Here is a 16,747-nt window from a genome sequence, read left to right on the forward strand (position 1 = left end):
ACTGAAGAGGTACACAGTTCAGGGTGAAAAAGCTTACAGGAAGGGAGTTTGCATTTTCCTGTTGTCATGTGGGCATGACATTTTCTAGGGTGGTCATAGTTGCACGTCCCATCTGTTTTTCCAGATTTCCCATGCCAGCAGATACCGAGTGCATAGTATGTGCACAGGCTTGGTTTCCGTTTGCCTTTGGTTTCTGTGACTGTATTCCCTGTTGTTAGGTAAGACACATATGCAACAGTGTCTTACCTAACAACCTGTCGGTATTTTATACCATTTTAATGTTCAAGACTGTATTCCCTGTTGGTGCATGTTTCCCTGTCTTACTTCTATCCTCCCTAGCACCAACAATGGAGCTCCCACCAGTTGTTTTTGGTAATATATCCTCACTATTGCTAGTGGAGTCCTCTTGTTTGCTATTTCCTGCGGTATTTCTAGTTTGCAATATTGGTTTTATCTTATCTTTGACTACACTTGTTTCCCTACTATGGCTCCTGTCCCCTATGAGGTCATTTATATGTATTCCTTCCTGCGTATAATTCCCGACTACCTGGACAAAATCTCCAGCTTCACCATTACTGTCTCCCAGGACAGCATCTCCAGCTTCCCCATTACTGTCTCCCAGGACAGCATCTCCAGCTTCACCATTACTGTCTCCCAGGACAGCACCTCCAGCTTCCCCATTACTGTCTCCCAGGACAGCACCTCCAGCTTCACCATTACTGTCTCCCAGAACAGCACTATCAGCCCCCCATTTACTGACTACCAGGACATCATCTCCAGCCTTACAGTTTCTGACTACATGGCCAGTATCAAGGGCAGTACCATTCAGCCCAGACTTTTTATGTTCCCATCTGTTGTAGAAAGCTTCCAGGTTTTCTATGAAAGCAGCTTTGATGTTGACCTCTTTTAATACCCTTGTGATTTTAGTCCACAGATTTATCTCATTTGGGCATACCCAAAAACACTTCCCTGTTTTAATGCTGCTTGTAGCTAGTTCTTGGATATCTGCACAAGGGGCGTGACACCACTTTCCACAAAAATGACAATTTATGCATGTGGAAGCCCGTTTGTTTGACTGACCACAGACTACACACAGCTTCATAATGATTTGAATGGTTGATTTACTGCAATTCTACTAGCAACCTCTTGAATATTCTATTAATAACCTGCTAGGTAGTGCACAACGAAACCGTTTGAAACCAGTCCAGGGTTCGGACCAGTCAAGGGTTCTATTAATCTTATATAGTTTTAATTAGTTACTATGTATTAGGATTAGTTTGTCCAAAATATCTGGGCATGATAGTGGCTATCTTTGTACTTAGCAAATCAAAATTGTAATTACACATTGTAACCTTTTTTTTTCATTTTATTTATTTATTAATTTGAACATGATACATAGAAGTACAAGGATATACAGTTGTTAAGTATAACATACCAAAGCCCTTTGTATGCAGAGCATTATGGGTAGGCTTAAAATTAACTTTACAAAGAAATAAACTTTACTTTACTTTACTTTACTTTACTTTACTTTGCTTTACTTTACTTTACTTTACTTTACTTTACTTTACTTTACTTTACTTTACTTTACTTTACTTTACTTTACTTTACTTTACTTTACTTTACTTTGCTTTACTTTACTTTACTTTACTTTACTTATCTACTTTATTTTTTCTCCCTGGGACTCCCAGGAGTCATGGTTCACTTGTCAGAGTTTTAGTGGCCCTTAAAACACTCAACAATAACAACAACCATTTTAAATTGTTACTGTGTGCCGCATCGTGTGTTTTAATTTTTACGATAATTATAAACTAGTGACTACCTAATATATATATTTTCATCCAAAGTAAATAGCTCATAATGTCATTTGTGAATTATCTTTTCTTAAATATAACATTCTTCATGACTTCTCAACCATAGGATCAAATCTCGCCAATAAAATTCCAGTCACCAATGCCCGAGCTAATGATTATCTATGCTGTATAGTCCTTGTGGCTTAGCGCTTCTTTTTTATTATAATAATAATAATGATTATCTAGATGGAAACTTCCCAACATCTCTCTATCTTACACCAACAGAGCCCACTGAGATTACTGTGATTATTAACTATCTAAAAAACAAATCAGGAAATGTAACCCTCAATTACTGGGAACGCTTGAAGCTCCTCAACCTGTACTTCCTAGTACACAGGCGGGAGATACATGATTATATACCCTTGGAAAATCATAGAGGGATTAGTACCAAACTTGCACACGAAAATCACTCCTTTGAAAGCAAAAGACTCGGCAGACGATGCAATATCGTCCCAATGAAAAAGCAGGAGCATCACTAGCATGATAAGAGATAACACAGTAAGTTTCAGGGGCCCAAGACTGTTCAACTGCCTCCCACCATACATAAGGGGGATTACCAATAGACCCCTGGCTGTCTTCAGGAAGGTGCTGGACAGGCACCTAAAGTCAGTACCTGACCAGCCGGGCTGTGGTTTATACATCGGGTTGCATGCTGCCAACAGTAACAGCCTGGTTGATCAGGCCCTGATCTACCATGAGGCCTGGTCACAGACCAGGCTGCAGGGGCATTGACTCCCGAAACCCTCTCCAGGTATACTCCAGGTATACCACCACTACTGTATAAATGAGCATTACTCTTCAACATTACTCTTCGACAAATCACTAGAAAATAGTGATGTATCAGATATCCGCATCCACGGAACCTCCGCATTTTACTGTAAACAGATGTCCGCAAATGCATTCGCATCCGAATCCTTGGAACATCCGCTCATTTTCTTACATCTGCATCCACATCTGCGGAACATCCACACAATTTCTTACATCCGCATCCGCAAAATAAGTGAGTAAGACATCCTCATACACACCCGCATCTGCGGATATCTAAGTTTTTACATCCGATGCATCTCTACTAGAAACCAACACTTTCCTGACATCACTCAAACTAGCAAGGATTACACCAGTACACAAAGGTAGTGATCCAACAGATGTTAACAATTACAAGCCAATAACAAACTTGCCTTTACTTTCCAAAATCTTTGAGAAACTCGTACACAAAAGGTTATACTCCTTCATAACATCACAAAGCATCTTTAACCCCCTGCCAGTTTGGATTCAGGAGAAACGAAAGCACAAATGATACAATAATAAAAATGCTAGACCTACTATACACAGCACTGGAAAAAATGAATACCCACATGGACTCTTTATTGACCTTAAGAAAGCTTTTGATACAGTAGATCACAGCATCCTACTCAAGCGTGATCATTACGGTATAAGAGGCCATACACTTTCATATATCAAGTCTTACCTTACTAATAGAAAGCAATATGTCTTTGTCAAGGATGCATCCTCCTCAACAAGACTCCTGGACACTGGGGTAAAACAGGGTAGCATTCTTGCCCCCCTCCCTTTTCCTCTATACATCAACGATCTTCCAAGCATATCACAGCATCTTACACCTATTCTCTTTTGTTGACAACATGACTGATCATCTCCTACCCAAATCTAGCCTCACCCAACACTATTGTTAATGAAGAACTTGCAAAAATAGCAACCTGGTTGGCCATCAATAAACTTACACTTAATGTAGACAAAACCTTTGACATTTTACTTGGGAGTAGAGCAAGTGAGGACCAACTAAACATTATACTTAACAACACCCTTATTGCTAAACATAATGAGGGGGATTTCCTGGGTCTACACCTTGATAACAACCTGAAATTCAACACCCATATCCAACACATAAAAAAAAAAAAAAGTTTCTAAAACAGTTGGCATGCTCTCAAAGATACATTAATATGGGCCACAAAGAGCACTACTTATACTATACTATTCACTGATCTACCCATACCTCACCCATGCTATTTGTGCCGGGGCTTCCACAACGAAAAACCACATAAAATCAATAATAACACAACTAAAAGCTGCAGTGTGAATGATCACACAATCCACTGCTAGACAGCACTCCTCCTCCCCCACTCTTCAAAGACCTAAACCTACTCGCTCAACATTTTTAAAACTACAGTTAAAAAACATCTTATATCCTTAACCTATCCCAGCCCATCATAAATACGTATGTAAAAACTATACATGCATTTGCTCAATATTATGAACATAGGTAAAACACTTTCATCAATATAATCAATATATACTTACTCTCAATATCTGCATTCGTCTCAAATGTTAATCACTATTGTGGCCGCCCAAGATTAATTCTCAGAATTGTACATCTTCTCTACAAGACTTATTAAAGCCATATAGCATGACCTAATAGAATACTTAATTCTCCTGTATTCATTGTAACTCATCAAATGGCCGTATGTACTATTTTTGCCTATTAATTTTAAGTTAATTTTAAGTTTACCTGAAATGCTCTGTATATAAAGGAGCTTTTGGCATGTACACCCAATTATTATATTCCTTTGTATAAACTTGTATCATGTCAAAATAAAATATTATTATTATTATTGTTATTATTACAGGTCCACCATCGCAAATCTGGCAATCAGATATCCAGTTCCGTCAGTTATTCGGCACTAATTTCAGCTACCATAATTTTAAATTTCCAGGGTCGCCACACCAACCTGCTGGTACTATTGGATGGCACTACTTGCTACATAAGTCATTCCAATTTCTTTTTCTCCCTTTATTGTTATAACCTGCTTACTTTTAGCCCTAGCCATGGTTTCAACGAATAAAAGAAATGCTTCTCATTGTGTAAAGCACATACACAGTAGTACATTGTCCATAAAATATAAGGTGACTTTGAAGCCACTGTCGGTTGCCACGAGCTCAGTCTTGTGATGCAGGGGAATATGCTTTATTATTATGCTAATATCAACACTATGGCTTATTTGCCTATCATAAATGATCTAATATGACATAATAAACAATATAAATAACATAAAAACATGTTAAATACTCCAGAATGAATAATATTTGGCATAATACCAATCGGTTTGACAGAGGTATGAAGAGGATATGGGATACAAGTATGTACCATCCTCCTATCCCTGTCTTGGGAGCTTGTATTAGAGAAACAGAGTACAGTGGACCCCCGGTTAACGATTTTAATCCGTGCAAGAGGGGTAATTGTTATGCGAAATAATCGTTATGTGAATGAATTTTCCCCATAAGAAATAATGGAAATAAAATTAATCCGTGCAAGACACCCAAAAGTATGAAAAAAAAATTTTTTTTACCACATGAAATATTAATTTTAATACACACAAACTGAAAAAGGCATGCACACTTACATGACACTTACTTTTATTGAAGATCTGGTGATGATTGATGGGATGGGAGGAGGGGAGAGAGAGTGTTAGTGTTTAGAAGGGGAATCCCCTTCCATTAGGACTTGAGGTAGTAAGTCCTTTTCTGGGGTTACTTCCCTTCTTCTTTTAATGCCACTAGGGCCAGCTTCAGAGTCACTGGACTTCTTTCGCACAAGATATCTGTCCATAGTGGCCTGTACCTCTCGTTCCTTTATCACTTCCCTAAAGTGTTTCACAACATTGTCAGTGTACAGGTTGCCAACACGGCTTGCAATAGCTGTGTGAGGGTGATTTTCATCCATGAAGGTTTGCACTTCAAGCCACTTTGCACAGATTTCCTTTATCTTTGTAGTAGGCAACTTCTTCAATTTCTCTCTCCCCTCCTCTGAACCAGTTTCCCCAGGTCTGGCCTCTTGCTCTTGAAGTTGATCTATCAGCTCATCAGTGGTTAGTTCTTCATTGTCCTCCTCCACCAACTCTTCCACATCCTCCCCACTAACCTCCAACCCCAAGGACTTTCCCAATGCCACAATGGATTCCTCAACTGGCACAGGATTCTCAGGGTTAGCCTCAAACCCTTCAAAATCCCTTTTGTCTACACATTCTGGCCACAGTTTCTTCCAAGCAGAGTTCAAGGTCCTCTTAGTCACTTCCTCCCAAGCCTTACCTATAAGGTTTACACAATTGAGGATATTAAAGTGATCTCTCCAAAACTCTCTTAGAGTCAGTTGAGTTTCTGAGGTCATTACAAAGCACCTTTCAAACAGAGCTTTTGTGTACAGTTTCTTGAAGTTGGAAATAACCTGCTGGTCCATGGGCTGCAGGAGAGGAGTGGTATTAGGAGGCAAAAACTTCACCTTAATGAAGCTCATGTCCCCATAAAGTCGCTCTGCCACGTCTGTAGGATGACCAGGGGCATTGTCTAACACCAGGAGGCACTTAAGTTCTAATTTCTTTTCAGTTAGGTAATCTTTCACATTGGGGGCAAATGCATGGTGTAACCAGTTATAGAAAAATTCCCTAGTGACCCATGCCTTACTGTTTGCCCTCCACAGCACACACAAATTATCCTTGAGGACATTCTTTTGCCTGAACGCTCTGGGAGTTTCAGAGTGATACACTAATAAAGGCTTCACTTTGCAATCACCAGTAGCATTGGCACACATGAGAAGAGTAAGCCTGTCTTTCATAGGCTTATGTCCTGGGAGTGCCTTTTCCTCCTGAGTAATGTAGGTCCTGCTTGGCATTTTCTTCCAGAACAGGCCTGTTTCATCACAATTAAACACTTGTTCAGGTTTCAGTCCTTCAGTTTCTATGTACTCCTTGAATTCCTGCACATATTTTTCAGCCGCTTTGTGGTCCGAACTGGCAGCCTCACCATGCCTTATCACACTATGGATGCCACTACGCTTCTTAAATCTCTCAAACCAACCTTTGCTGGCCTTAAATTCACTCACATCATCACTAGTTGCAGGCATTTTTTTAATTAAATCCTCATGCAACTTCCTAGCCTTTTCACATATGATCGCTTGAGAGACGCTATCTCCTGCTAGCTGTTTTTCATTTATCCACACCAATAAGAGTCTCTCAACATCTTCCATCACTTGCGATCTTTGTTTCGAAAACACAGTTAAACCTTTGGCAAGAACAGCTTCCTTGATTGTCTTTTTGGTGCCCACAATAGTAGCGATGGTTGATTGGGGTTTCTTGTACAACTTGACTAGGTCGGCGATACGCACTCCACTTTCATACTTATCAATGATCTCTTTCTTCATTTCAATGGGTATTCTTACCCTTATTGGTGTACGGTTGGCACTAGAAGCTTTCTTGGGGCCCATGGTCACTTATTTTCCAGAAACACCACCGAAAACACTGTAATAATACGAAATATTCCGAGTGTATGCTTGGATGTTAGCGCGGAGGCTGGCTGGTAAACAATGGCACGGGCGGCACATGTGAGGCTGGCTGAGGGCGCACATTGGACGCGTCTCGGACGAAAATCGGTGAGCGGGTTTTTAATCGGTATGCGCGGCAAAAATTTTGCGATTAAAGTAAGCGGTATGCGAAATAATCGCTATGTGATGCCATCGTTATGCGGGGGTCCACTGTATAGCACAGAGCTAACTGATATACACTCGTAGTGCGCCATAAAACTGAAACAGAAAAGCTATTTTCTCTACATAGATTATCATACATAGCAGCATATGTGTAGAGAACCTAGGATAACCCAAAAAAGTCAGACAAAGTGACTTATTTCTAGTACAGTAGGGCCCCACTTATACGGCAGGTTAGGTCCCAGGCTAATGCCGGAAAGCAGACATCGCTGGAAAGCAGAACGACATTTTTTCCACTTATAAATGCATATAAATGCCAGATAACATGTTTGCACTAACATATATTAAGTTAGCAATAGAACTAGGCATTAAAAACAATAAAAAGTATAATACACAAATAGTACTACACCCATTACTTACCTTAAAATATTTGTAGTCGTAATGTAGGGTGAGAGGTGAGTTTTATTTGTAAGAAGTCAGGTTTGGGAGATATGGTAGCCAGCCAGGTCAGCCCACCCCACCCCACCCCACCCCACCCCACCCCACCCACATGTAATATACTATAACATTTAACCCTTAAACTGTCCAAACGTAGCTCTACGTTCACATGCCTAGCGCTCCGACCTTTATTTTCCCCATTTGAAAGCATGTAAAAAAAAAATGTAGATCTACATTCGGAGCCCCTTGCACGTGAATGTAGATCTACGTTTGGACAGTTTAAAATACATATACAGTACACCCATTACTTACCTTAATGTAGGGTAAGAGGTGAGTTTTATTTGTAGGAAGTCAGGTTTGGGAAGTATGGTAGCCAGCCAAGGCAGCCTTCCCCACCCCACCCGCACGTAATGTAAACAAACCAGGCGAACATGTCTGGTTCATACACGTTTGCATTATACCATAATACAAACACTTTCCTTTGTGTACAAGTTGTCTGGATCCATGTTGTTACAGTAGAATAAATAAAGACCAACACTTTCATTCTCATGTAATTTTTAGAAGGAATGATGCTCTAACAAATTATTTTTATTATTACAAAATATTATTATTACAAATTATTATTATTACATGTTATTAATATTACAAGCTATTATTATTATTATTATTATTATTATTATTATTATTATTATTATTATTATTATTATTATTATTATTATTATTATTATTATAAGTTATTATTATTATAATCATAATAAAAAAGAAGCACTAAACCCACAAGTGTTGTGAATAGCTATAGATAGAGTGAAGGCATATGTAAGGAATAAATTTCTAGTTAAGTTACTGGTGTTTGACTAGAGAAAACATAATTCTTCTGCCCTCTCCCACCAACTGCTTGGTAAACAAATCTCATATTTGTCAATTTTTATACTGTGCGTGTATGTATTATGTTTATATGTTACGTAGCGTGTTTATTATATAATTTTGAAAAAATATCATTGATGGATTAATGGAAATGTCTATATTAACGTAATATATGACATTTAATGCGACTAAGAGGTGATATGGCGTTGTGTCATTACGATTTCGTGAGTTGAGTCTTAGTGATTTTAATGTGTACCTGCATGCCAGCACAGTGTGTAAGTATATTTAGGTACAGGTACACATAAGTATAATTATCAGAGTACATATAAAATATACAATAGCTTAAAAACACTTCAAATTTCAGAAAATTTCCAGACATACTAGAGTTGTGCTCATGGACAATGTGAACAAACCAGGTGGGGTGCGCCGTATTTGAAAAACCGCTTGCTGTATAGCAGATTTTGGTTATAAATTGAAATCACCATATTAGCGGAACGCTGTAAGGCAAAATGCCGTAAAGCAGGACCCTACTGTACCTGGCTTGGACTTGCCATATATGATTTTTGGTAACATTTTTTTCTCAGTTGTTTGTTGGGCTATCTTACTGAAACTTGGGCAATGTATGATGGAAAGATGCTTCTTAACGTACACCGAAAATGAAAGAAATCGCACCATAAATAACGGAGTTCACCTCTCAGTCATTAGCCACCCCTTAGCAGTATATTTTCGTATGGTTTTTATGGTTGTATTCTCGTTTTTTTGGTCTCATTTGATAGAATGGAAGATATGTTACAGAAATAGATATGATTTTTATTAGTTTCACGACGAAAAGTACCTTGAAATTGAGCTCAAAGTAGCAGAAATGTTCGATTCTTTGGTGATATTCAATGACGTCACTGTCCAATATGTATTTGATTGGCCAGTCCATTACACAGTCATGAATAGGTTGACATTATTTATACAACTGTTATAATAATGCAGTAGTCTGCATAACAGTAAATCATCTATATTTTGTGTAAGTAAAAATTCAAAATGGAAAGCAAGAGTAATATAAGAGGGGCCTGGAGACGTGACTAATGAACAGAGAAAATGTTATTTTAGTGCCAGGAATGTCTGCATTGTTTATTCTGGACCCTATTTTGAAATTGGCATCTTTTGAAAGTTGTGTAAAATTGGCCAAATTGCCAACTGACCACTTTACTGGGTAGTTAAAAAACGGGAATGGGCAGTTTCTTGTACTCAGTAAACAAAATAGAAGTAAGTTTATTCAGGTATACACAAATGCAGTTACACAGATTATCATACATAGCAGTGTATGTATAGAGAACTGAAGATAGCCCAAAAAAGTCAGAGTGACTTATTTCCAATACCTGGCTTGGGCTCGCCGTATATGATTTTTGGTAAGTATTTTTTTCTCAGTTGTTTGTAGGGCTATCTTATTGAAACCTGGTCTATGTATGATGGAAAGATGCTTCTTAACATACACCAAAAATGAAAAAAATCAGATAAATAATGGAGTTCACTTCTCAGCCATTAGCCATCCCTTAGCAGTATATTTAAGTATGGTTTTTATGGTTATATTCTCATTTTTTTGGTCTCATTTGATAGAATGGAAGATATATTACAGAAATAGATATGATTTTGATTGGTTTCACGACAAAAGTACCTTGAAATTAATCTCAAAGTAGCGGAAATGTTTGATTTTTGCCAATGTTCAATGAACTTTCTTGTGTAAGTCAAGTTGGTTAACTTTATTAAGTGTATTCTAACCTAACCACTCTGCAATCCAGCAAACTCAATAATCCGACACACTACAGGTCCCAGTGATGCCGGATTTGTGATGGCGGACCTGTGTTACAGTATTATTATTTGTGTATGCTCAGTATACCTTTAATATTGAAGACAGAGTAAATCAACTAAAACTGAATTACGTTTATAAAATTGCTCACAACCAGTGTCCCCAGTATCTTATCGCCAATTTTGTTAAGGCCAGGAACCAGTGCAGTTACAGAACTAGGGAAAGGGAGAACAACTTTGCAGTACCTAGAGTCAGTGGTCAGGCTTCAAAGACATTTTTCTATTCAGTTATTCAGCAATAAAAGAGTGGAATAGACTGCCTGCACATGTCAAAGCCTGTCATAGCATGAGCCAGTTCAAGAAGAGAGCCAAAATGTACCTCATGAATAAGGCTACAGAAAGGGAGGAGAATGATTTCTTGTATGAAAATAACTAATTTTACCTCTCCCCTAGTATATCTTTTTTTTATTGTAACTACTTTTACATAGTTAAGATACTTACCTGTTTTTAACTTTTAAATATAAATAATAATTATCACAAGGACTGTAATGAAAATAAGTCATTCTGTCTTACTTTTTTTTGGTTATCCTAGGTTCTCTACACATTTGCTGCTATGTATGATAATCAGTGTAACAGTGTATACCTGAATAAACTTACTTAATGTCAGTTAAGAAAATATATTAAAAATATAATTATTGGGTACCTGTGGTGATAGAGTCATATGGTGTTATAATATTAGTATTATTACTGATGAACTAAAACCATATGACTCAGATAACCACAGGTACACAATACTTATATTTTTAATAACTGACATTAAAAGTGTGTGTGTAGGACAACACCAGTGATATGTGTACTGTGTGTGTGTAGCACAACACCAGTGATACATGCACTGTGTGTAGCACAACACTAGTGATACTTGCACTGTGTGTGTGTAGCACAGCACCAGTGATACATGCACTGTGTGTAGCACAACACCAGTGATACTTGCACTGTGTGTGTGTAGCACAACACCAGTGATACATGCACTGTGTGTGTAGCACAACACCAGTGATACATGCACTGTGTGTGTAGCACAACACCAGTGATACTTGTACTGTGTGTGTGTAGCACAGCACCAGTGATACATGCACTGTGTGTGTAGCACAACACCAGTGATACATGCACTGTGTGTGTAGCACAACACCAGTGATACATGCACTGTGTGTGTAGCACAACACCAGTGATACATGCACTGTGTGTGTAGCACAGCACCAGTGATACTTGTACTGTGTGTGTGTAGCACAGCACCAGTGATACTTGTACTGTGTGTGTAGCACAACACCAGTGATACTTGTACTGTGTGTGTGTAGCACAGCACCAGTGATACATGCACTGTGTGTGTAGCACAGCACCAGTGATACATGCACTGTGTGTGTAGCACAACATCAGTGATACTTGCACTGTGTGTGTGTAGCACAGCACCAGTGATACATGCACTGTGTGTGTAGCACAGCACCAGTGATACATGCACTGTGTGTGTAGCACAACACCAGTGATACATGCACTGTGTGTGTAGCACAACACCAGTGATACATGCACTGTGTGTGTAGCACAACACCAGTGATACATGCACTGTGCGTGTAGCACAACACCAGTGATACATGCACTGTGTGTGTAGCACAACACCAGTGATACATGCACTGTGCGTGTAGCACACCAGTGATACATGCACTGTGTGTATAGCACACCAGCGATACATGCACTGTGTGTGTGTAGCACACCAGTGATACATGCACTGTGTGTGTAGCACACCAGTGATACATGCACTGTGTGTGTAGCACACCAGTGATACATGCACTGTGTGTGTAGCACACCAGTGATACATGCACTGTGTGTGTAGCACAACACCAGTGATACATGCACTGTGTGTGTAGCACACCAGTGATACATGCACTGTGTTTGTAGCACAACACCAGTGATACATGCACTGTACTGTAATAATAATGCTTGTATTGATAAATATCTATTTTAATTTTCAGACTTCAAGTTAAAAGGCTTGTTTTCTGAAGAACTCTAGAATGGTTAAAGCTTTGATATTGTTGTGAGTGTGACTAGTTAATGGATCTTCAAAAGGAGGAAGGTGAGTATGCAACAAGTGATATATATATATATATATATATATATATATATATATATATATATATATATATATATATATATATATGCAGTATAATCTGGCAATATAAACAGATTGAGAATAAATACCTAGTACAGTGGACTCCCGGATTTCGTACAATTTGGAAATCCCCTGGATTTTGTACCTTCCCTCAGAAATCGTCTGTATGAGACGTGTTCGCCTCTCGACCGCCACCGCTCACACGTGCATATCTCAATGTGCTTTTGTCACTTGGTCAGTGAGGAATGCTCTGTGCATTCTACCCAAACATTTCATAATTATCCATTATTTTTTGTGCTTGTTTATTGAAGTAAGCCACCATGGGGCCAAAGAAAGTTCCTAGTGCCAGCCCTTTGGTAAAGAAGGTGAGAAACACGATAGAACTCAAGAAAGAAACAGACCTCTTTGGATGTATTTTTTGGGTGATGAGGATACAGTGACTCACAAGCTGGTCCCAGTGCCAGTAAAAGACAAAGAAGGGAAGTAACCCTATATAGGGCTTTGATACCTGAAGTCCTAATGGAGGGGGATTCCCCTTCCAAAAAATAACTTCTCCTCCCTCTCCCCTTCTCGCCGTCTTCCATACGCCAGCAAGAGTCTTCAATAAAGGTATGTAATAGTGATTTAAATATTCACTTATCCATTTCTTTAGTCATTTATATTTATTTGTCATTGTTTTCTGTATGTATAGCTATATTTATTCTTTAAAAAAAAATTTTTTTTTGTTTATATTTTTGAGTGTTTGGAACAGATTAATTGAATTTACCTTATTTCTTAAGGGAAATATTACTTCACTTTTTGTCCATTTTGGATTTCGACCGATGTTCTGGAACGGATTAACCCTAAGGGTTGAGAGGCCCTCACCTAAACTCGTTCTCAGGGTTGAAAATTTTTCAGAAAAAAAAAAATTATTTTTTCTTATGAAATGATAGAAAATCTTTTCCCAATCATAATGACATCAAAAGTATGAAATTTGGTGGAAAACTTATGGAATTTTGCTCTCGCGAAGTTAGCGATCTCGACGATGTTTATGCATCGGCAATTTCGCCCACTTTGAGCCCTATTTTTGGCCAATTTCTGTGTACTAGTTTACCTGGAGTTTACCTGGAGAGAGTTCTGGGGGTCAACGCCCCTGTGGCCCGGTCTGTGACCAGGCCTCCTGGTGGATCAGAGCCTGATCAACCAGGCTGTTACTGCTGGCTGCACACAAACCAACGTACGAGCCACAGTCGGGCTGGTCAGGTACCGACTTTAGGTGCTTGTCCAGTGCCAGCTTGAAGACTGCCAGGGGTCTGTTGGTAATCCCCCTTATGTATGCTGGGAGGCAGTTGAACAATCTCGGGCCCCTGACACAAAAATCATATTTATTTTGCTAGAACTCCATTTTTTCTATCGATTGAGTACAAGAAACCACGCATTTACCAATTTCAACTATCCAATAAAGTGGTTAGAAATTGGCAATTTTGCCAGTTTCACACAAATTTCAGAAGATGCCAATTTCCAAATAGGGTCCAGAATAAACAAGACAGACATTCTTGGCACTAAAATAACAAGTTCTTACATTTCTTTTGCTTTCCACTTTGAATTTTTATTCTCACAAAAAAATAGAAGATTTACTGTTATGCAGACTACTGCATTAGTGTAGAAATGGTATAAATAATATCAGCGCACTAGTGAAAGAATATTAGACTCACCAGTATTGGACGCTTGGCATGATTTGTTTACTTTTGAACTTTGGTAAAAATCGAACATTTCTGCTACTTTGAGCTCAATTTCAAGGTACTTTTCATTGTGAAACCAATCAAAATCATCTCAATTTCTGTAATATGTCTTCCATTCTATAAATGAGACCAGAAAAACTAGAATACAACAATAAATACCATACAAAAATACAGTGCAAAGTCGCTGTTTTAATCCAAAAACACAAAGTTTTTTTTTTCCTCATTACACACTGTGTGCTGCAGGATTTTTTTTATACTGTGCACAGTGACCACATAGACCCATTCTTTCATAGGTAGGCCTACCAGCTTTCTCTCGCTAGATTTGAAGGCGCTAGAATTTAGGCGTTCTAGTACGTCAATAACCCTGGTGCGTAAGCCATACTAGTATGTCGGAAACCCTGAAAGGGTTAAGGACAAAAACCAGGGGTCCACTGTATTTCTTGCTCTATCAGCCTTTCATTACTTTTCTTTATGTTCAGAATCAGTTTCTGCGAAGATATATTGAACATGGATTAAATTTATCAATGGCTTGTGGGTCTTGATATTTTAATTTTTAGACAGCTTGTTTAACTCATTTTGGTGAGCAGTGTGTTTGACATTTTTTTGGGGTTATCCTAGGTAATTTACATATGTTTGGCAATTGTTCTTTTGTGTACCTGTGCTGCCTAAATACAGTTACAGTGGACCCTCGGTTATTGGCCATAATCTGTTCCAGAAGGTCGCCCTAAAAGCGAAATGGCCTCAAACTGAAATAATATTTCCCATAAGAAGTAGTGTACATAAATACAATTAATCCGTTCAAGACACCCAAATTTTTTTTTTTCAACAAACTGGCCATATCCCACCAAGGCAGGGTGGCCCAAAAAGAAAAACAAAAGCTTCTCTTTTTAAATTTAGTAATTTATACAAGAGAAAGGGTTACTAGCCCCTTGTTCCCGCCATTTTAGTTGCCTCTTACAACACGCATGACTTACGGAGGAAGAATTCTGTTCCACTTCCCCATGGAGAACACCCAAAATTATTCACAAAATTTTTTTTTTTAAAGATTAATTATAGTTTTACATACACAAAACAATGAGAACTAAATAAAATAAATACATAAACAATTAAATCAGTATTACATACCTTTATGAAGACTCTTGTTGGCTTATGGAAGACAGGGAGGAGGAGAGAAGGAGGATTATTGTTTGGAAAGGAAATCCCCCTTCACAATGATTTCAGGTAACAAGTCTCTCTCTGGGGTTACTTCCCTTCTTTGTCTTTTAATGCCACTAGAACCAGCTTGAGAGTCTCTGGACACCTGTCGCACAAAATAACTGTCCAGAATTGTCTGTTTCTGGTGTCTCTTTAGGATTTCTCTGAAGTGGGACAAGGCTTTGTCACTAAACATGTTGCAGATATGGCTTGTTTCAGCTTGGTCAGGGTGGTATTTCTCCATGAAAGCTTGCACCCTACTCCACATTGCACAAATCTCCTTAATCTCTGAAGAAGGCACCTCCTTCTCTCCCTCTTCCTCCTCCTCTGAAGCAAGTTCCTCAGCTGTGGTCTGTTGCTGTTCCAAATGAAGCTCTTGCAGTGCTTCAGTGGTTATCTCTTCCCTGTGGTCCTCCACCAACTCTTCCACATCCTTGCCACTAACCTCTAACCTCCTGGACTTCCCCAATTGTACAATACTTTCCACAACAGGTGTAGGGTCCTCAGGGTCAGCCCCAAACCCTTCAAAATCCCTCTTGGACACAATCTGGTTGCAGTTTTCTCCAAGCAAAGTTCAAAATCCTGGAAGTCACTCCTTGCCAAGCCTTACCTATAAGGCTTATGCAATGGAGGATACTGAAGTGTTTCCTCCAGAACTCTCTTAGGGTCAATTGAGTGTCCGAGGTCACTTCAAAGTACCTTTGAAACACTGTTTTGGTGTAGAGTTTTTTGAAGTTTGAAATGACCCACTGGTCCATGGGTTGGATAAGAGGAGTGGTGTTAGGAGGCAAGAACTTCACTGTTATAAAACTGAAACCCCTAAACAATTGGTCTTCCAAGTCTGGAGGGTGAATAGGAGGATTGTCCAGCACCAGGAGGCACTTGAGTGGCAATTTAATTCCAGGAAGTACTTTTATACACTGGGGCCAAACACATCATTGACCCACTCTTAAAAATTTGTCGTGTGACCCATGCCTTATTATTAGCTTTCCACTTCACACACAATTTACTCTTGAAAACATTGTTTTCCTTGAACACTCTGGGATTTTCAGAGTGATACACCAGTAAAGGCTTCACTTTGAAATCCCCACTAGCATTAGCAGAGAACAAAAGAGTAAGCCTGTCTTTCATAGGCTTGTGTCCTGGCAGTGCCTTTTCCTCCCGAGTAATGTAGGTACTCTTTGGCATTTTCTTCCAAAAGAGGCCTGTTTCGTCACAATTGAACACTTGTTGGGGA

The 16,747-nt window shown here is 38.9% G+C and overlaps 1 protein-coding gene across 3 annotated transcripts in view; it reads left to right on the top strand.

Annotated features, from left to right (window-relative positions):
* Positions 1–1,591: 1,591 nt before the first annotated feature.
* Positions 1,592–16,747, top strand: part of PolQ (DNA polymerase theta) — a 270,991-nt gene continuing 255,835 nt past the window's right edge. Inside the window, exons 1-2 of one of the 3 annotated variants that reach the window (XM_070096805.1) lie at positions 1,592–1,843; positions 12,459–12,559. In XM_070096805.1, the coding sequence (XP_069952906.1) occupies positions 12,538–12,559 (22 nt within the window). In that variant the 5' untranslated portion in view covers positions 1,592–1,843; positions 12,459–12,537. Of the gene's footprint in view, positions 1,844–8,601; positions 8,675–12,458; positions 12,560–16,747 lie in introns of those variants that run through there. The other 2 variants (XM_070096803.1, XM_070096804.1) reach the window with 2 other exon arrangements.

Source organism: Cherax quadricarinatus, chromosome 55 (genome assembly GCF_038502225.1).
Source record: "Cherax quadricarinatus isolate ZL_2023a chromosome 55, ASM3850222v1, whole genome shotgun sequence".
NCBI classification, from domain to species: domain Eukaryota; kingdom Metazoa; phylum Arthropoda; class Malacostraca; order Decapoda; family Parastacidae; genus Cherax; species Cherax quadricarinatus.